Below are 22134 nucleotides of genomic sequence, written 5' to 3'. Positions count from 1 at the left end.
AGGAGGGCCGCTATGGACAGGAGAGACCTGGTCTAGAAGGGGGAGGGCCGCTATGGACAGGAGAACCTGGTCTAGAAGGAGGAAGGCCGCTATGGACAGGAGAGACCTGGTCTAGAAGGCAGGTCTTGCACTTTCAGGCTTCCTGCACCCACAGACCTTTGGGGGACTCCTTCCTGTCTCCCCACGCTCTCCCAGCTATCTCCTGTCCATGGTCTCCAGGGGGCTGATCCAGCTCATTCCTTCCTCTGATCGTGCCCACACCATCACCTCGGTTGGAGTCAGACGCGCAACGTCGTAGTATAATGCCACAGATCCGTCTCTCCCAGCCTGTGCACGGCTGAGGACAGGGCTGGTTGGTCATTCCTGATGATGTGCCCGAAGTAAGTGAACCGAAGTCTCGCCATCGTTATGTTTGAGGAGCACTCTGGTTGTACTTCTAAGACGGATTTGTTCATTCTTCTAGCAGTGCACGGTACACTCGATGTTCTTTGCCAACACCACAGTTCGAATGCGGAAGAATGCTGATCATAACTCAGGAACGTTGTGGAGCACGTTGCAAGACAGGTGGGAAGGGACAGGGAAAAGGCAGCTGGAGACAGGCAGTCGGGCGTGCCGGGGTGCGGTGTTGAACGGGGCAGGCAGACAGGTCTCTGCGAGAAGACGTTTGAGAAAGGATTTGCAGGGGGTGATGAAGTGACCTTTGGGATATCTCGGGGAGGAGGGTTCCGGAGGACCGACCAGCTAGTGTAGAAGCCTGGCTGCAGAGCTGGCTGGGGGTGACTGCAGAGTGCCGCGAGGGGGCACGGCAGGAAGGGGTGAGTGTGAGGGAAGGCGGGTGCCCTGCCAGGCTCCCCTCTTCTCCTCCACCCTCCGCTTTCACAGCAGGGCACTTTCTCCGTGACATTGTGTATACCGCAGCCAGACTGAGGCTCCACGGGAGTGCTGCCCCAGCCCCGGAAACGCACCCCGTACAGAGCGGACTCCGTCAGGACGGCCGAGGACACAGCTGTGCGGTTCTTCTCCTGGTGCCTGGGGGGCCAGGGAAGGGGTGCAAGATGGCGGAGGCCTGCACCGTGCCCACAAGGAGTGCCAATGCAAACTCCTGCTGGGCGGCGCTAGCCTCCTCAGGGAGTCCCCGGGTGGTGCCAACAGTTAGGCGGTCGGCTGTTAACTGAAAGGTTGGAAGTTCAAGTCCACCCAGAGGGGCCTCATAAGAAAGGCCTGGTGATGTGCTTCTGAAAAATGAGCCACTGAAAACCCTATGGGGCAGTTCTACTCTGACACACATGGAGTCGCTGTGAATCAGAGCTGACTGGACGGCAACTGGTTTTTAAGAGCTCGTCTGTTAACTGAAAGGTCAGCAGTTGGAATCCACCAGGCGCTCCTTGGAACCCCTATGGGGCAGTTCTACTCTGTCGTACAGGGTCGCTATGAGTCGGAATTGACTCGCTGGCAACGGGTTTGGTTTAGGTTTTACGGGGGAGTGTCTACTGCTCCCTAATTGTGCTGCTGTGCAGGATTGCACAGGGTCACGTGCAGGCTTGTCTGAGTCTAACCACACGGAGCCTCCACAGAAGATAAATCCAGCTTACAGGCAATTAACCGAAGTGAGCTTTAGATGCTCACTGGTGCCTTCAGGGTGACCTGAGCTCCTTATAAGCACGTTTTCAGGAAAGCTAAACAAAGAGAGATGTCACAGGGAAACAGCACTTTTCATTTCTTTGAAGACCTCTCCAAAAAACCAAACCCACTGCTGTCAAGTTGATTCAGACTCATAACGACCCTAAAGAGCAGAGTAGAACTGCCCCATAGGGTTTCCAAGGAGCAGCTGGTGGATTCGAACCGCCGACCTTTTGGTTGGTAGCTGAGCGCTTAACCACTGCGCCACAAGGGCTCCCAAAGTGACATCTTTGCTTTTTAAAGCTCTCCACTTATTTGAACACAATCTGATTTCTATTTGATATTTGAACAAGGTTTTCTACCTGGCTGAGAGGTCATAGATATCCCAAAATTTTACATACTTCTCTTTAATCTGACCTTTGAAAAGGGGTCTAATCTTGGCTTACAGAAGTTCTATAATCAGCACTGTAAATCTAGGTTAAAAAAGCCTTCATGCTCTATCAACCAGCAAGCCTCCCTGGGCTCAGGAGGAGAGAGGAGGTGTGAGCTCTGATGAGGAAGGTCGGGGTGCCTGTTGACACTGTGCTATCCAGGACTCGTGTTGCAACATTTCTGGAGCAAGACTGAAGGCTTGGGGATGGGACTGCCCTTCTGTCTTTGCTACAGTCTCTGTATCTGCGGTGCGACTGATTACTTTCATGTGGGGCCTTTCTAGCCAAGGTCTTGTAACTTCCACCCAGGTGACTGGGTGGGACTGTGTGACAGGGTCACTGTGGCCACCAAGGGGATTGGTCAGTTTTGTCTTAAGAGAGCCAATTCCAGAGCAGAGAGGAGGAGCCCACCACCACCAAGGAAGAACAGCCTGGAGCGGACAGAGTGTCCTTTGGATCCGGGATCCCTGTGCCGAGAAGCTCCTGGAAGCAGCAGACCGAGAGAAAGAGAGAGCCGTACCCCTGAAAACAGTGAGAAGCAGTGGCAGGAGAGACCCAGCTGCAGAGAGTTGGCAGTAGGAGATGGAGCAGTGGGCTTCCCAACCCGTGAACAGAGAATGCTGAGTGCCTCTGGACAGACGCCAAGGGCCAGGGAGAGGCGTGCCTGCGACCACAGTGGGGAGAGGCTGTCCTGATGGAAGAACTGTATCCTGAGTGTTCTTGAGCCTGAATTGTAACTGTTACTTCCCTAATAAACCCCATAATTGTGAGTATGGTCTGTGAGTTCTGTGTGGCCATTGCAATGAATTACTGAACCCAGCAGAGAAGTAGAGACTGCCGTGGGAGGGACGGTTGGTGTCAGAATTAGTAAAGATGGCGGAGAGAGGAGGCTTGTCTGGCCTTCGCCTCCCGGGAGTCCGCCTTCCGCTGTTGATCTTGGTTCTCCTTCCCCCTTGTGGGGTTGGAGGAGGTCAGACACCACCCCTAAGCCGTTTATACAATATCTTACTGGTATTTCTGGAGGCGCCAATCTCCATAAGGACGTAAAACAGACACAGAGGAAAGGCAAAAGGAAGTAAGGCACTCTGTCCTAAAAAGAGTTTTTAAATTTTTAAAAAATATTTAGTTAAAGTCCTCCAAGGTTAATCTGATAGCTTAGGAAAAGAAAACCCCAAACATACGTGTCGTTGTGTTAACCAAAAGGAAAGGTGTGAAAAAGAAGCTGGCAGTGGACGCAGCATGCGTTCCTCGGGGTGCAAAGAACAGACCCAGCTTCTCAGATGCCAGGTATCCGTGTGACCCACTCGGTCAGCGGACACATCAAAAGCTGGCTGTACCAATCCTTCCAAGAAGAGTGGGCCCCTGGCAGAAAGAGGTGGTCGCCACGTACAGGCTGGAGAGTGAGACTCGGACTGTTGAGACGGCATCCTGAGCAAAGCACGTAGGACAGGCCACAGGGAGCTGGGAACCAGGCCTCGCTCCTGGAAAGAAGCTCCTGTTTATTGTCGTCTAACTACACGGCACTGGCTTTTTCACGAGACTCCCACAAGAGTGATTGGGGCAGTGGCGGGTCAGTGGTAGAACTCCCCCCTTCCATGTGGGAGACCCGGGTTCAATTCCCGGCCAACGCACCTCATGCGCGGCCACCACCCGTCTGTCCGTGGAGGCCCGCATGCTGCTGTGATGCTGAACCAGTTTCAGCAGGGCTTCCAGACTAAGACAGACGAGGAGGAAAGGTCTGGCGAACTCCTTCTGAAAATCAGCCAGTGAGAACCCTATGGACCACAATGGTCTGATCTGCAACCGATCCTGGGGGCGGTGCAGGACCGGGCAGCATTTTGTTCTGTTGTGCGTGGGGTCCCCATGAGTCAGGGGCTGACTGGACAGCAGCTAACAGCAACATCGACAAGATGTGAGCCTGATGAGAAGTGAGAACATGGACAGGATCTGAGACTTGTCATCCACCCCGACGCCAGGAAGGGCGAGCTCAGCAGGGCCCAGCTGACCCCAGGCATTGTGCTGTAAGATGACCCCTCTGGGTCAGTTGGGAAAGTCTCGTCCCTGGGGGCCAGGTCATGGTTGCAGGACCAATTAAAGCCCTGTCTCTAACCAGCCAAGGGAAGTTCCCGGGATTTGAAGGCTAAGAGAGAAGGTAGAGAGGGGGGTCACTGGTCTGCCTCTGAAGCCCCAGGCCTGTCTCCACTGACATCCAGTGATTCTCCACGTGGACACAGAAGCCTGGTTTGTACACGCAGCTCCCACCGTCACCTCCACCCATTTCCCTCTCATCTGCCAGCAACCGGGGATGTGACGTGAACTTACGTTCCAGTCTATGGTCACGAAGAAGGGGTGCCGCTTAATCTCCTCGACTCCGTCCAGGCCAGCACCTGCCAACAGGAGAGACAACACATCAGAATGACCAGATGGCCCCCCTCTCCCACCGCTTCTCCGACAGCGGACGAGGGTGGTCCTGGTGAGAACCCCGAGCCCCCAGCCCAGGCTTGTGATGGCGGTGGGGGCGGCTGGCTGCAGGGGGTGAGGGCAGGGAGCGGTGAGGGGCTTGCCCCTCCAGGCGGGAGGCGCCCTCAGGGTGCCCCTGGCTGTACACACCAGGCGGGGCCCTTCCAAGGATGGGGAGAGACTGGGAGGGTCGGCTGTTGGGGTGTCAGCAGAGCACCTGGGCAAGAGAAGAAAGCTGGGAAGGGGCGCAGTTGGAGAACAGGACCCAGGCCTGGGGGAGACTCGCACGCCCGCAGGCCCACGCGGGTCAGAGCTGGGCTGCGCGGAGGCACGTGAGCGCTTTACCTCGGGAGCGCCCCCGCGTAGCGTAGCTGGGCTTTGCTTGCTAGTCCACCTGCTTCGGCCTCCCTTGGCTGCACGTGGGGCTCCAAGGCCCTCTGAGCTCAAGGTTGGGGGCTCGGATTCTAAGTGGGCACGGTTATGCCTCCGTGTCTTCTCCAGGGTGGAGGGTCAGGGGGAAGGCGGGAGTTGGGGTGGGGACACGGGGGCCAGAAGCAGCAGAACAGGCCTGGGCAGGGGTGGGGGCTCTGGCCAGCCCGGGGCCCAGTCTCTGTAGGACGCGTCCGGGCTGAGCACAGCCCAAGGCGCGGCCGCCCTGCCCCACGGAGCCCCTGGGGCAGCCCCTGCCCGCCGCTCAGGGCCACTTCTTCCGGTCCTCGGTGACCACAGTGTCCCCTCCAGCGTGACTCCCTCGGGGCGGGAACGGGCCAGGCTGCAGGCTGCCTGTAACTCAGAGGAAACCTGAGCCAGCAGGATCCGCGGAAGGCCCGCGAAGTCACCGTGAAAGCACTACTGTCACCATCCAACCAGCCAGCCCCCCCACTGAGTCCACTCCGACTCACAGCGACCCCACGTGCTGTCATCAAAGCCAGGGGTCCTGGATGTGCTGTCTGCTGGGGCGGCCAGAGCACTGTGCACATAGGACCCTCCCCTCTCCACCCCATCCTGTGTGTGAAGTGCAGGGTCTCATGACACAGTACTGTGCAGACAGGACCACCCCCCGTCCTGTGTGTGACATAGGGGAGTCTCACGACACAGCACTGTGCAGACGGGACCCCCGTCCTGTGTGTGAAGTGGGGGGGGTCTCATGACAGGGTGTCAGGAGTGTGCTCAGCCCATCCCCTTCTTCATCGTTCGAGTGCTCTCAGCAGTGAAGGGACAGTCTGCAGTGGAGACGGCCTGTGTCACATGAAAGGCAGCCAGGGGCAGACCTGGCCTCAGGAGCAGCTCTGTGGGTAGACAAAGGGCCAGGGCCACTTTCCACCTGTCCCTGGGAGGCCTGGCCATGCCACATGCTGGGAGAGGAGGATCTGACAAAATGCCCAGTGCTGGCATGTCATTACCAGATCACGTTATTCAGATCATTGTTGCACCTTCACACAGACACACATGGATGAGGAACTGCTGGAGGCCGCCCAGTCCACGGTTTCCTCTGAGGACACGGGGACTGGGGCCCCGTACTCACCACGTGTGGGCACCGCACAAGGTCAGGGCTCTGTGAACTTGTCACTTGATCCTGAGACGTGAAGCAGCACGGTTACCACTCCCACTTTACAGATGAGGAAAGCTGACGCGAGAGCAGGCTAGGTAACACGTTCAAGGTCAGACCCTGCGTTTCTGAGCTGTAGGACTGGGATTTGAAGCTGACCTGTGACACTTAGCTGAAGTGTCCCCTTCTCTGGGAACAGCTGACCCTCAGGCCCCACATGGATGCCCTTCTCTGCTGGTCTCCCTCCCTCGCTCTGCCATAAACCCCCGAGTCCAGACATCTGATCTCCGACGTGCACTCACGGCACCCAGCACCATCCTCAAGGGGTGCTCAGACAAGCGCTCCAACGACAATTAAAAAACGGATGGTTCTGCTGGGAAAGCGGCCCTTTCTATGTCCCCCACCTGCGCAGACACATCTGTGACTGTGACCAGATGTGGAAATACTCCGGGCAGGACGAGAAGCGTGAAGGCAACACCATCCCGCACTATGCCTCTTCCCAGATCCTCTCACACTCCGAGGACCCAGGAGGCACCGCTGCATCATGATGTGTTGGCCACATGTCGCAGAAGAGTCTAGTTAGTACCCATTTCTATGGATTCAACTGTGTCCTCCCCAAAATATGTGTTGTGAATCCTAACCCCTATACCTATAGACTCCACCAGCCGCTCCTTGGAAACCCTATGGGGCAGTTCTATTCTGTCCAATAGGGTTGCTATGAGTCGGAACCGACTCGAGGGCACACAACAACAACAATACCTACAGTAGGAGCCCTGGTGGCGCAGTGGTTAAAGTGCGTGGCTACTAACGGAAAGGTCAGTTGTTGGAACCCACCAGCCACTCCGCAGGAGAAACATGTGTGCTTCAGTAAAGATTTAGACCTTTGGAAACCCTATGGGGCAGTTCTACTCTGTTCTTTAGGGTTGCTATGAGTCGGAATTGACTCGACGGCAATGGGTTTGGTTTTGGTTTATACCTAAGGTTATAATCCCATTTAGGAATGGGTTCTTTGTTATGTTAATGGAGGCAGTATTAGTGTAGGATGTTGTTATGGACTGAACTGTGTCCCCCAAAAATGTGTGTCAACTTGGCTAGGCCATGATTCCCAGTATTATGTGGTTGTCACCATTTTGTCATCCGATGTGATTTTCCCATGTGTTGTAAATCCTACCTCAATGATGTTAATGAGGCAGGATTGGAGGCAGTTATGTTAATGAGGCAGGACTCAATCTACAAGATTAGGCTGTAACTTGAGTCAATTTCTTTTGAGATATAAGAGAGAGAAGTGAGCAGAGAGACGGGGACCTCATGGCACCACGAATGAAGAACCAGGAGGGGAGCGTGTCCTTTGGACCCAGGGTCCCTGCGCTGAGAAGCTCAGAGACCAGGGGAAGATAGATGACAAGGACATTTCCCCAGAGCTGACAAAGACAGACAGCCTTCTCCTGGAGCTGGCACCCTGAATTCAGACATCTAGCCTCCAAGACTGTGAGAGAATAAATTTCTCTTTGTTAAAGCCATCCACTTGTGGTTATAGCAGCACTAGATAGCTAAGATAGATGTGTCTTAGATCAATCTCTTTTGTGATACAACAGCAGATTAAGCAAGCAAGCAGAGAAGGGGGAAGACAGATGCTACTCCACATGGAGATCACCAAGGAGGTGGTGAACAGAAGCTGAACAGACAAGAAACTTTCCTCAGAGCTGACAGAGAGAGAAAGCATTCCCTCAGAGCCAGTGCCCTGAAAGTAGACTTCTAAACCGTGAGATAATAGATGTCTATTTGTTAAAGCCACCCACTTGTGGTATGTCTGTTACAGCAGCACTAGATGACTAAGACACCCAGTATGTTTCACCCTGGTCCGTCCTTGCAAGTGCTGTCTGCAGGATTCACCAACAAGAGAGGCTCGAAGGACACGCAGGTATGGAGTCACCACAGTCTGCCTGTCTGTAAAGGCTCGGTTTTCTTGGGTTGCTCGATCCACACCGTTGCAGTAAGACTCTGCACCATTTTTGTGTTTCGAGGTCTCGGCAAACAGAGTCAACAGTGAACTAAGACTCTGGTTATCACCCAAGGATCGTAGGTGTTCCGGAGGGGAAAGGTAAAGCAGAAGGAAACATCTGCACACAGCTCTTCATCACGTGTGGCAGCCTTCCCAACGTACACGTGCTGATTACTCTGGATTCCAGTCCTCTCTGTCCTCTTCCAAAACATGTTAACACGGCTACCTGGCCCTCCTTACTGAAACTGCACACATCTGACAACTGGCAGTGAGCAGATTCCGGCCGCGAGGATCAGGATGTGTGTGTGCTGGCATCTGCATCCCCACTGGGACAGCGATCAAATGACTGAAGGCTTGTTCTGCCCAAGAGGACAGCTGCAGTTCATCTAGGTCCCCGAGAAGTCACAAGAACAGATGCTTATAGGCAGAAAGGCTTAGAATGGTGAGCAGGACTTCTCTCTTACTGGGCTTGGAGATTTTTTTATGAAGTTCCCCAATGCCAGGTAGATACCAACTTAGAAAGTTCCATGGAGCAGTATATTCCAGGATTCGGGCTTAGTCTCCGCAGTAACAACATTTAATTACGGGTAGTCCCTGACTTACAGCGTATCCGAGTCATGGTGAACTGCACTTAACCACCACCTGGGTTTTTCTGGTATATCTTATTGTCAGTAATATGTACTACACACAATGTTGCAGTGTGAAATTTGCTGACGTTACCATTCCCAGATGTTCACTCCCAGGTGTTCAAAGATCAGATTTATAAAGATGCTGATAATAAAAGGCAATAATAATGAAAACTAAAAAAAAAAAAAAAAAGATATTGACTTATGTCAGAACCGACTTACGATGAAGTCGTCGAATGGAACCCCGCCATAAGTCAGGGATTACTTGTACTTCTGTTCTAATCCCTTGTGGTGTATTTCCAAATTGGGATATCATTGAAGATGTTTATTGGGACCCACAGCTCAGATTTCCAGGTTTTGGTTAACTGTGTAATGCTGTATCTCATTTGAACTTTCTTGTATTGGTATATAGTTTTAAACTGCAGTGCTGTGTCTGTGAGGTGGCTCTATATTTTTATTGCCTGGACTATGTCCAGCTCTTCTACTTCCCATTTTTAATCAGGCCATTCCACTCATTTCATTGTGGGTTTAATCATCACTGGACTTCCAAATTCTCAGTAAATTATTCCCAAAAGGTTTTGGTATATTTCATTGTTCATGTCCACAGGCAGCTTTGGGGAATGTTTAATCCCTGGATCCTTTAAGACTCTTGAAATATTTACTTTCTGTTTTTTAGAATAACACAAAATCTGTCTCTAATTCTTTTGGGAATTGTTACAGATTGAATTGTGTTCCCCAAAAGATACATTGAAGTCCTAACCTCTAGGACTTACGAGCGTCACCTTGTTTGGAAATAGGGCCTTTGGAGATGTTATCATTTAACATGAGGTCATACTGGAGCAGGGTGCACCCTATCCAATCTGAGTGGTGTCCTGTAAACGAGGAGGAGAGACAGAGCGACAGAGGAGGAAGGACAGAGATGGGGGTGTTGCTGCCACAATCCTTCACGGAATGCCTGGGGCTTCCAGAAACCAAGAAGACAAAACAGGATCTTCCCCTACAGCTTTCGAGAGAGCACGGTCCTGCCGACACTCTGAATTTGGACTTCCGTCCTCCAGACCTTTGAGAGAGTAAATTTCTGTTGTTTTAAGCCCCCCAATTTGTGGTATTTTGTCACGGCCGCGCTAGGAGACTGAGACAGGAGTATTCAGAGATAAAGCCATACAATGAGCTTGATCGTCTGCACGTTCCGCTTGCACACACAAATCCCGCGTGACCAAGCTCACTTTCATCGTCCCATAGGCAAGGGCTGAGGCTGGCTTTCATGACTGACTGAATACTAGGTTTGCTATTTGACTTCTTAATCACTTGTAGGTTATCTACACATGATTTTTACAGTTTTCAAGTACCTTCGGCCAATCTGAGATTTCACTCAGTTAATGTTATACTCTTTGCTTGGTGCCGCCTGGGTCTCACGAAGCACTGTCGGTCTTAGAGTGCGGCGGTCGGTGCCCACTCTCCGGGAAGCACGTCGGCTACATCTCCTAAACAGACACCCGGGCCCGCTCTGGCGTCTAGATGTTCCCCAGGGTGGGTGTGTAACAGACCCGCCTCAGGGGGAGCTGGGACTGCTCGCGTGGCCTTGACGCAGCTTATTATACTAGAGCGTAGTGATGTCAACAGGAAACAGGGGAGACCACTGCAGGCCAGACGCGCCACGTTTGAAATTAGACTGTTAAAATCATCTTTGAAAGCTCAGCTCTGGAAAGGAAAACAGAACAAAGAGACACACGCTGGGCGAGCGGCACGCGCTGTGCCCAACAGGCGCTCGCTCAAAGATAAGCAGATTGAGTTTGCTGGCGGTGGGCTGTTGAGTGCTATTTTTGTGCTCATTGGCACACCTAATTCCTTTCTAACCTTTGCCTCATGTCCTCTTGGGGTCTTAGAATATCCCACGAGTGCTGCGTCTGGGTTTCTAAAGGAGCCACAGATGCTCATCAGAGCTAGAGAGCTGTCAGATTTGAATAAAAAAGGGGGTTCCTAAGCTTTATCCCCATTGTGACTCTGCCTGTCCCGCGAGGCAGTCTGCAGAGAGGAGGTTAGGAACGCACCCGCCTTGAAATCCCTGGCCTTTCCTGAAGTTAACACAGCCACGTACTGTTAGTTACATTTTTAAAAGAAACTGTTTTTATTTCTTCCTTATTTTTTTTCTTTTGTTGTTGCCGTTTGGAATATTCCCAGCAAAACATACACCGATTCAACCATTTCTACATGCACAGTTCAATGACATTGATTATATTCTTCCAGCTGTGCAACCATTCTCACCCTCCTTTTCTGCGTTGTTCCTCCCCCAGTAACATAAACTCACTGCCCCTAAGGTTCCTATCTAATCTTCTGAGCTGCTGTTGTCACTCTGATCCCTCTTAAAAGAGCATAATGCTCAAGTTTAGTTAAACTAAACCACTGTTTGGTTTAAAGAAGACTTCAGGGGCTATTTTTGGTTTAAGGTTCAAAGATTATCTCAGGGTAATAGTTTCAGGGGTTCATTCAGCCTCCATGGCTCCAGAAAGTCTGAAGTTCATGAGAATGTGAAATTCTGGTCTGCATTTTCCCCCTTTTGATCAGGATTAGAATCTTTGATCAAAATGTTCAGTAATGGTAGCCGGGCGCCATCCAGTTCTTCTGGAAGATCAATACGGTAGAATTTCTTATCAGAAGAGGCATCTACTTAAGCCATGTCAAAGAAAACAAACCAACACACACTGTCATGCCCAGCCCTACGACCCCTATCCACCAGTACTTGCTGTCTGCTGTCCACTTCTGGTCACCCCAGGGCCTGTCTGGAGGGTAGTGGAGCCTGAAGGATAACACATGTTCTGATGGGCCTTGCTTGTGCAGAATGCGCCTTCCCAGAATTTACCTGTGGATTTTTTTTATAGTTTTCTAGTACCTTCTGCCACACGTGTCTTAGTCCACGCTTACAGGGTGCAATGTGTAGGGGACTGGAAGGGGCATTTATAGGTATTACAGGGGGGGAAAAACATAAAATAGTGCAGCAGTGTTTGAACTCATTATTGCAACCACTGTGTCAATCCATCTTGTTGAGGGTCTTCCTCTTTTTCGCTGACCCTCTACTTTACCAAGCATGATGTCCTTCTCCAGGGACTGGTCCCTCCTGATAACATGTCCAAAGTACATGAGATGTAGTTTTGCTATCCTTGCTTCAAAGGAGCATTCTGGCTGTACTTCTTCCAAGACAGATTTGTTCGTTCTTCTGGCAGTCCATGTTATATTCAATATTCTTCACCAACACCATAATTCAAAGGCATCGATTCTTCTTCAGTCTTCCTTATTCATTGTCCAGCTTTCCCATGCATATGAGGTGACTGAAAATATGGTTTGGGTCAGGCGCACCTTACATCGCAAAGCGATATCTTTGCTTTTTAAGATTTTAAAAAGGTCTTTTGCAGCAGAGTTGCCCAATGCAATATGTCGTTTGATTTCTTGACTGGCTGCTTCCATGGACATTGATTGTGGATCCAAGTAAAATGAAATCTTTCACAACTTCAATCTTTTCTCCATTTGTCATGATGTTGTTTATTGGTCCAGTTGTGAGGATTTTTGTTTTCTTTATGTTGGGGTGTAATCCATACTGAAGGCTGTGGTCTTTGATCTTCATCAGTAAGTGCTTCCAGCCCTCTTCAAGTCACATTTCCCAGGGTAAATGTGGTTACCATTTTGGATTCTAGTCCTGTTCTCTCACCTTTCTCTTACTCTATTTGTTGAAATTCCTGGATTTGACAATCCTCCGGAGTCACGGAGTGTTCGTTGGAGGATACTTCATTGCACAGAGGGGGAAGCTGCAGTCTGGCGTGGGGAGGTGGCCCTCCGAGGCCCCCACTACAGAACACATCCACTCCCTGCCCACCCCCATCTCCCTCACCGCTTGGCCCAGACCCGTCTGCTCTAGTTCACCACCACATAGCCACCAGAAGAACCATCCTGAAGAACAAGACTGTGTGTCCCTCCCGCCAGCCCTTCCACCGCCCCGTGCCTACCTGGTGCTGTCCACTGGGTGCCTGCAGGCCCTTCACCCCTGCCCTGTTCCCCTTCAGCGCCGGCCCGGCCTTCCCCCAGGCATGCCCTTGACTCTGCCATGCTTTTCAGCATCTATGACTTTGCGTGGGACATTTCTTGTGCCTAGAAGCCCCTCCCTCCGACCTGCTCCGCACCAACCCGTGATACGTCCTGCGAGAGCCACCCAGGATTCTTCTCCGCTATTTCCCCCTTGGCCCGAATCTGAGGGCAGCAGCCTTTCTGAGCCAGCAGTATATCTGTGCACACGTCTATTACTGCACGTATCACACTGGACAGTAAACACGTGCGCAGCCCAAACAACTCAGACGCTTCTAAATGCCACCCCACCATATTCGAAGTAAACATCATCAGGACTCCAAGACTTCTAACATCTGACAAGGGTAAAAACCTCACCACTCACACACGGAGAAACAAACTCAGCTGCCTCTTCCTCCCCTTCCCCCGCCCCACCTGTCTGTCTTGTCTCGTCTCCCCAACGTCTTGCACGTGAAGGCAGCTGCCCACCTTTCTTTGTTCTTCTTCATCACTTCCTCCAGAAAAGTTCTGATTGGTCTCCCTCTGCCCCTCCTGCCTTTGGATTTCTAGATCTATGCCCTCCTCCTAGAGCTGCTTCATGCTCTTTTGGAAGTGAACCAACTTAGCTTCTTCTTTAGGCTTGTTACGTTCAGCAGGCTTACCCCAGCACCGAGAATCAGCAGGGGAAAGGCAATGAATAGTGTCACTTAGGAGTTCTGTCCTCTTTATTTATATGTCTAGCTCGCCATGTCTTGGATTTAACTGTCCCCCAAAAGATACGCTGAAGTCCTAACCCCTGGTTAGCATCTTTGCAGATGTAATTAGTTAACATGAGGTCATACTGGATTACAGTGGGTCCTAATCCTATATGACTGGTGTCCTTACAAAGGACAAGAGACACAGAGAGCCAGACAGAGGGAAGACGGCCACGAGAAGACAGAGGCAGAGATGGGAGTTATGCTGCCACAAAGCAAAGAACGCCTGGGGCCACCAGAAGCTGCAAGAGACGAGGAAGGATCTTCCCCTAGAGCCTTCAGAGGGAGCACGGCTCTGCTGGTGCCCTGAACTCAGACTTCTGGCCTCTAGAGCTGAGAGAGACTAAATGTCTGTTCCTATAAGCCACCCACTTTGCGGTATTCTGTGATGGCATCCTGGGGAGATGAAAACATTCCCCTACGGGGCTCTGAGCTTCAGAAGGTCAGTGGCGGTATATCCACCTTTGTGTACCTTGTACCTGCTACAGGTGTTTGGTTAATGTTTACCGGACAAATGAGCACACTGAGTAGGAAGAAGGCTGGACACAGAAATTCAGAACTCTTTTGAGAGAAGACATGTTATCTTCTGGGATGCTGAGGAGTGAGACGCCAGCCTTGGACACAGAAGACCCAGCTTTGTCTCTGCTATTACTGGCGGCGGAGCCTTGGGCAAGTCATATGGGGGCGTGTCAGTTTTCTCATCTGCAAAATCAGGAGATGAACGAAATAACCCTTTGTCATTTCTTCGAGCTGCAAACTTCAAGTCGACATATGCTTGGAGGTGCAACAATGAGCACCTCACTGCTCCCCGGGGCCTGCCTAGAGTTAAAAATATCGATATATTTATGCCGTTGTCCTGGAGGGCACTTTCTTTTTTTTTAACCCCCTTCATAACTTCACCACTACCTGACTGTCAGTGTGTCATACTGTGGTGGCCTGCGCGTTGCTGTGATGCTGGAAGCTATGCCACTGGTATTTCAGATACCAGCAGGATCACCCACAGTTGGCAGGTTTCAGCAGAGCTTCCAGACTAAGACAGATGAGGAAGAAAGTCCTGGTGATCTACTTCCAAAAATCAGCCAATGAAAACCCTATCAATCACAACAGAACATCGTCTGATTACCAAAGTCTGGGTAACGTTTCGTTCTGTTGGACCCGGGGTCGCCATGAGGTGGAGCTGACTCGAGGGCAGCTAACAAAACCACCATAATTTCTAGCTTATTGCATTGCCCACTGGCAATAACTTGGACTTGATTGGATCAGCTGGGAATTCCAATTGCTTCTGGTGGCAGTGTGATGGTAGCTGGTTGAGGAAGCCAAGGGCAGTGGTGGGACAGCTGGGATGTAAGGGTGGCTTTTCAGGCCTGGGGGACAGCCACAGAATGTAGGCAGGGCTGGGGGAACATTTTGAAGAATCGGCTGTCCCCCCCTCCCAGGACTCAACGTGAGGAGCAGAAGACCCTGAGAGAGAGGACAGTGGGAGGAGGGGGCGAGGGACGATGATGAAGACAATTTACCATTTTCCCAGCACCAACATTGGGTCCAATCCTTCATGAGTGCAGCTGTGGATGAGAGTTCAAGGGCCCATGGCTCTTCAACAGGTTAAGCGTGAAGAGATCTCGACTCATTTGAAGGTACCGCAACCATACTGTGAATCTATGTGAGGGACCAGTGTTCAACAGAGGCCTTCTCATAGTGACTGGCTACCCAAACGGCAAGGGGACCCCAGTTCAGACTTAGTTCTGGGCTCTTCTGGGGGATCCAGAACAAAGCTCACAGCAATCAAAGGGACAGAGTCTCAGCCATGGAATCCAGCTGCTTCTGTAGATCAAGATGAATTGACCCAAAGCGATTTTCAACCTTACAGCTAAAGATCTTCAGCAATTAAATCCAGTAGCCTCACCGCATAAAGGGTTGGGTAATTAATAATTCTGACTACAATTTCCCCTTATGCTGAGCCTGTCTAGCTTATGTTGTAATGTACACCTGCAGGGCATGAACCATAACTCCCTGAAAGCTTTAGAGAATTCATTCAGATATTACCTGAAGGGCAATCTTTGGGAGAGATGGACCATATTTCACGCTTATATGGGTTCCATTGGGCTGATGATTATCCATTGAATGCATAAGCCCATCTTTTTCTCACCAATTGTTTTAACAGAATAATCAAACAACATATTGACTTAGAAAACTATGATTTTGTTGTTGTTGTTAGATGACAGTGAGTCGGTTCTGACTCATAGTGACCCTGTGTACAACAGAACGAAACGCTGCTGCTCCTGTGCCATCCTCACAATCCTTGTTATGCTTGAGCTCATAAAATAAACGGGCAGTTATTTTAACAGAATTATAAAAACAATATTTTGGGTTAGCTAGGATCTTAGTAATGTTGAATTCTAAGACAAAAGATCGGTTATTTGAACATTATTTCTATCCTCCAGAGTCAAAGGGAGAACAAACATACCCATAAGCAGTCACAGTCCCCCAATTTATTGTGACAAGTCTTCTCCCACCAAATGCGATGACATTTGAAAGGCAATACTGACCCCATGGCAAAATTCTTAAATTGATGCCAGAGACGAGTCTGAATTGTTTGTTCTTAACATGTGCATTTGAATGAATAAGTACGTCCAGTATCTTCATCTTCCCTTTCTGATTCCAAGTTATACTGCCATAGGAGGTCAAACAGGGGCAAGAACGTGTAATGAGCCCTCATAAATCTGAACCCCACTAGCAGTGAATGCGGGACAAGTTCGTTAAGGCCTGGCTGAAGTTAACCTGCGTATTTTCTAAGAGGAAAATGATCATGAAGCAACGTCCCAACACCAGTGTTCAGAAAGGACGTGGATATGCTCACACACTCCTAATATTAACAAGCGTCTGGATTTCATTCTTGCACTCAAGAATGACAAGGCATTTGAACTTCTAGCCTTCAGACCTGTGAGACAATAAATTTCTATTCTTAAACGCCACCCGGGAGCCCTGGTGGCACAATGGTTAAACGCTCAGCTGCCAACCGAGAGGTCGGCAGCTTGAACCTACCAGCTGCTCTGTGGGAGAAAGATGTGGCAGTCTGCTTCTGTAAAGATTACAGCCTTGGAAACCCTACGGGCAGTTCTACTCTGTCCTGCAGAGTTGCTATGAGTTGGAATCGACTCAACGGCAATGGTCAAGGGGTTTATAAGCCACCTAGTGGGTGGTATTTTGTTATGGCGGCTGCAGGAAACTCATGCACTATCCATTTTTGACGGAAATTTAGATTTCTTCCTTTCCTTCTTTCCTACACAAATATTCCATATATTTCTGTTCATTTGTATAGATATATTTGAAAGATAAATTCCCTGGAGTGGAATTACTTGGATAAACGGTATGTGCTTTCAATATTGTGACAGATATTTTCAAATTGACTTATGAAAAGGCTGAACAAATTTACACCTCCATCAAAAGTGGTGAATCTTCCGTCAGAGCCTCACCAACTCTGGATGCCATCAAATGTTTACACCCGTGCTCATCTGAGAGGTGAAAAGTGGTCCAGAACGTGTCTTAAAAAGACAGAGGGGCTAAAATGTCAAAGCATTGTACAGCTACTGGTTGATTGAAGGTACAAAAACACATAGAAAGCAATCAAAGGACTGCTCCCAGGATCTCCTTCGGGGACAGGGACGTCTGTAGGTGGGAACCCAAGCACTTGGTAGATGTTCTGGATCTGCTAACAGTCTGCTATTCCTCAAGACGGCAGCTTTATACAATTATCTTTCTCCTTGGGTTTTTCTAAATCTTGGTACTTTTTGTCCCACTCTTCTACAGAATGAAAATTCTGTAAAGAATTCAATGAAAACTAATGAGTGGAGGTTTTACACCATTCATTAAATCTACCAGCAGTAAAATTTCGGGGAATTCTCTGCAGGTGAAAGAAGAAAAATCATATATACCCTCAGCCCAAATTAGAGTCAGAGAGAATCAAGCTGTGAGTTAAAGGTAGTTCGTTTTTCAAGACTAACAGGCCAAATGAAGGAGCTTCTCTTATTAGAAATGCTAGCGGAGCTCCAGGGAGTTTCCCTGAGAAAGCGCCTCAATTCCTAATAAAGACTCAGAAGAGCCGAACGTGGATGGCCTTCCTTGTTAAAGAGATGACAAAGAAATGAACCATGACTGCTCAGCTCTGATTATGGTCTTTAAACGGGATCCTGATGTCTGACATTGTTCTAGATTAACCTGAAGTTCCTTCTGAAATAGAACTTACAGATCTTAAAGCATTTGCCACAAGGTGGAAGGCTGTGTGCCTCATTGTTTGAAATCACGGCCCCCGATCAGTTTTTTTGGTGGCCTGGCACCGTCTGGACTTCCTCCCGGCCACTGACCAAGTCCTCTCTGTGCTATCATGCTTAGTGGAAGTACTCGGTGACAATGGGGAATTGTTTGCCTGGATCGTGGGAAGTAATGAAAAGTGGAAAAAGATGAAGGCAGCAGACGCCTTACTGAAATGTGTACAAAGTGGAGTTTTTCACACGCCCAATCACGCTGTAGGAGAGCTGCCGTTTAAAGCAACTATGGGAAATCTTTTTGTAAAGTAAAGGGTTATTGGGAAAATGAATTACTATCTAGTAATACCCATGCAACTCTCCATTGACTGTATGTTGAGATTTCTTCGTTTGAGAGGGATGAAATGAAAAGCAGCTTTTTGATTGGTCTGTCCTTAGTGTGTAAAGTTCCAAAAGTCAGAGAAATAAAACAAGTAGAGAAAATTGCCACCATTTTGTGTAGAAACAGTGACTTTTAGAAGCTAGCTAATGACACTGGCAGCTCCTGTGTGGTTTATGCATTGTGAACAGACCCCAAGGCCTTGGCATGCAGACAGCGTGCGGTAGGTATTCCTACCCTCATTAAGAACCCTTTGTTCTGAACGACATCTGTAAAAAAAAATGTCACCGAGCGGGCACTAGGCAGAGCCAGAAGATCCAACGAATCCGTCTTAGAAGAAACACCACTGAATGTTCCTTAGAAGTGAGAAAGACTTCAGCTCGCTGACTGGGGACGCATCACCAGGAGAGGCCAGTCGCTTGCAAAGGACCCCATGTTTGGTAAAGTAGAGAGTGAGCGAAAATGAGGGAGACCTTCTATGAGATGGACTGACACAGAAGCCACAACAAAAACAAAAACTGGTGTTCTCAGTGGTCGTGAAGACGGCACAGGACTGGGCAATGTTTGGTTCTGTGGTGTGTAAGGTGTCCATGCGTGGGGCAAACCCGCCAGTAGCCAACAACAACACAACACGGGTGGTGCCCTCTGGGGCCTCCACGCGGGGCGCATACCTAGCCGGTTGCAGGGGTTCCGTTTGAAGAGCGCTCTCAGCAGACTCTGGGCTTCCAGGCTGAGGAACTGGGGCATCCCTAGCTTGGCTCTGGAAAAGAGAAGCAGATTCAGAAGGAGAGGGACGAGCAGTAATGGGGGCAAAGATTTCTCTAGAGCTCTGAGTACCATCAGTCAGCATTCACGTAGGGCGCCCAAGCCAGCAAACCCGATGGCGTACGCAGCACCTCCATCCTTAGAAGTCTGAACACAGATATCGGGGGCACTGGCAAGCATTGGGGATGGGTCCAAAGAGTGGGCCTACTCACTTGAGGATAAGCGCCATGGTCTCCTTCCGGTCCTTCCCCTGGAATGGCAGAGAGCCCGTCAGCATCTCAAACTGCAGGACACAGAGAGGCGAGGTGAGGATTCAGCAGACCCGCTGAGGCCCTGGACAACCGGCGCTCACTTACTCAGCAAAATCGACTATGTGCAGGTGCCGGCCTATGTGCTTGGAATAAATCAGTGGACAAAACTGTCCTTGTGGACTTACATTTAGTTGGTGAGACAGATAAACGAGAAACACAATAACTACATAGCAGGTTAGAGGTAAGTGCTACGGAGAAGCGGAATACAGCGGGGTAACGGAGGGCTGGGGGACACTTTGGGCGGATCATGTTGTATGCAGTTGGGACCCCGTCCTTCCTCGGCAGGTGCTGGGAGGGAAGATGACGTCAGCTCACGTGTATGTGATGCTCCTGAGCCCCGCCTGGGTGGCAGGAACCCGGATCATCTGATAAAAACAGATAATGGCGCCAGCGATCTTTCCAACACAGGCGGCCACATGCCAGAAATAACCACTGGACATTTGCCAAGATGAAGCTTGTAATAAGAGGAGAGTCGGGGGCAGCTTGTTCCGAGCACCACATTGCTTTATTCCGTTAACGTCCCTCAGCACAAACAGATTTAACTGTGTAGGCTCCGGAAGCAGAGGGTGGAACAACCGCACGGCCTTGTCAGAACACAGCGCACACCTGACCACTTCCAGTGACAGATCTAGGGCAGCAGCAGGAACATCAGCCTTAAAAAAAAAGACGCCGAATAGAATTGAAATGTGCTAAAGCATCAATCTCTTCAGTGTCTTTTAAGTCAGCTGAGATCACTGTGATGTTTGCAAAGAATACTGAATACACCCTGGACTGCCAGAAGAACCAGCAAATCTGTCTTGAAGGAAGTACAACCAGAGTGCTCTTTAGAATCCAGGATGGCAAGACTACGTCTTCCGTACTGAGGACATGTCATCAGGAAGGACCAATCCCTGGAGAAGGACATCACGCTTGGTAAAGTAGAGGGTCAGCAAAAAAGAGGAAGACCCTCAAGGAGATGGACTGACACAGTGGCTGCAACAAGGGGGTCAAGCATAACAACAGTGATGAGGATGGCGCAGGATGGGGCAGTGTTTCGTTCTGTTGTACACGGGGTTGCTGTGAGCCAGAAGCGACTCGACGGCACCTAACAACAACAATTGTTATTTCCTTCTCGTACTTTCTTCAAGCTTTTTTTCTTTTTTTCTTTTTTAACACATAAGGTTTTGCACACTAACTTTTAGCCGGATCACTTAAAAACTTTCCATGTTTATTATAAAATTTTCATAGTATCACTTTGTGTGGACGTGCCAAAATATAATTGATATATTACTGGACACTTAGAATGTTTCCAACTGTCTGCTATTATGAATAATACTAAAATGTATGTAAACGTTTTCCTAAGATTTGGAGTTATCCTTACAACAGACTACCAGGAGGGAAATTACAAAATTAAAGACATGCATGTATTTAAGGCTTTATTAAGGAGTCCAGGTGGTGCAACAGTTAAGAGCTGGGCTGTGAACTGAAAGGTTGGTAGTTCAAACCCACCAGTGGCTCCTCAGGAGAAAAGGCCTGGTGATCTGCTCTTGTAAAAATGACAGCTGGAAAACCGCATGGGCCAGTTCTACTCTGTAACATGGGGTCGCTACGAGTCAGAAGCGACTTGATGGCACGTGAGGACATCAACGACGCTTTGTTAACTGTATTAGAAGTCTGCTTTCTGAAAGCAAAATTTCAAAAGAAATTTGAAAATTTCCGCTACTTCAGATCTGTAAAGCCTGCCCTGTTATATTACAACGGGCTGTCCATCCTGTGCAGAGATGAAACGAAGGCACTCGGAACCGACAGCCCTCAGGCTGTAAATAAACCATAAATATCAGGAGTACCAGAGGCCAGGAGAGAAGGAAAAGATGAACATAATCCGCCTGAAAGGCCAGAATGCTCTGAGTAGCAGATGAGCTCTGATGGACTAGGACGAAGGTTTATAATTTAATCCCACAAATTAACCTATCTCTTAAAATAGAACCAAACCAGCAAAGAAAACTCCCTCCCTATTTTGTTTCAGTCCCTTTTCCCCTCTCTCTTTCCTTCTTTCTTCTTCCTTTCCTGAGGGTGTTAATAGCACTCATAAAATCCCCTTTCCAAAGAAAAGCAGAGATAAGATGAGATGGCCACGGACTGGGGGTAAGCACTTTGTGTATATAAGCTGTTTAACTGAACAACCCTCTTTGTTGTGATTCCACTTCACCGGGAAGCCTCCTCATTATAACCTGACTTTCCGACTTTCCATGCAGGGTGGCCGACAGGGAGGGACAGGACCCCGCCAGTGAGCAGGATGTGTACATTTATATTGTGAAGTTACACACCAGCATTCCAGTCTCAGCTCTGGGAACCAGTCTGAGCTGCTGTGCTGCATGCCCCCTCGCAGAGAGAGTTCAGCCGTCCACGCGCTGACCAAATCAGACACAGCCCTGTTCCCAGGCCCAGAGAGCAGCGTGATGAGCAAAGTCACGGATGCCTGATGAGGCCTTTGGGCCTGCCCAGTGGTCCCCTTGGGTGACATGCTGCCCACCTGGCACACTGGACTCAGTGGGAGGTTCCACAGCAGGAGGGGAAGTGGCCTGGTCCCTGAAGGGAAGCTGGGGTTGGGATGTGCACGGCTGTGCCACGCACTGGCTGAGTGACCTCGGCCAAATGAACCTAAATTCTTGTGACCTCAAAGTCCTCATGTCTTCAGTGAGGAGATGGGGCAGGGGCCTGGACGACCCTGAAACGCTAAGACCCTGTTACCACACGAATGTCAGATTCCATGATGTCAGAGGTCTCGGGGGTCCTCAGGACACATCACGCTAAGACCCTGTTACCACACGAATGTCAGATTCCACAGTGTCAGAGGTCTCGTGGGTCCTCAGGGCATGTCACGCTAAGACCCTGTTACCACATGAATGTCAGATTCCACGGTGTCAGAGGTCTCGTGGGTC

The 22134-nt window shown here is 49.8% G+C and overlaps 1 protein-coding gene across 1 annotated transcript in view; it reads right to left on the bottom strand.

Annotated features, from left to right (window-relative positions):
* RPS6KA2 (ribosomal protein S6 kinase A2) overlaps positions 1 to 22134 on the bottom strand; it is a 232142-nt gene that overhangs the window by 49436 nt on the left and 160572 nt on the right. The window contains exons 9-11 of the mRNA XM_004368781.2: positions 19115 to 19185; positions 18809 to 18897; positions 4374 to 4438 (exon numbers count right to left, since the gene is read on the bottom strand). Of these exons, the coding sequence (XP_004368838.1) occupies positions 4374 to 4438; positions 18809 to 18897; positions 19115 to 19185 (225 nt within the window). The remainder of the gene's footprint in view (positions 1 to 4373; positions 4439 to 18808; positions 18898 to 19114; positions 19186 to 22134) is intronic.

This window comes from Trichechus manatus, unplaced genomic scaffold (assembly GCF_000243295.1).
Source record: "Trichechus manatus latirostris isolate Lorelei unplaced genomic scaffold, TriManLat1.0 scaffold00002, whole genome shotgun sequence".
In the NCBI taxonomy this organism is placed as follows: Eukaryota; Metazoa; Chordata; class Mammalia; order Sirenia; family Trichechidae; genus Trichechus; species Trichechus manatus.
The sequence above is the reverse complement of the archived record's forward strand: the minus strand, read 5'-3'. Positions and strand labels throughout refer to the sequence as shown.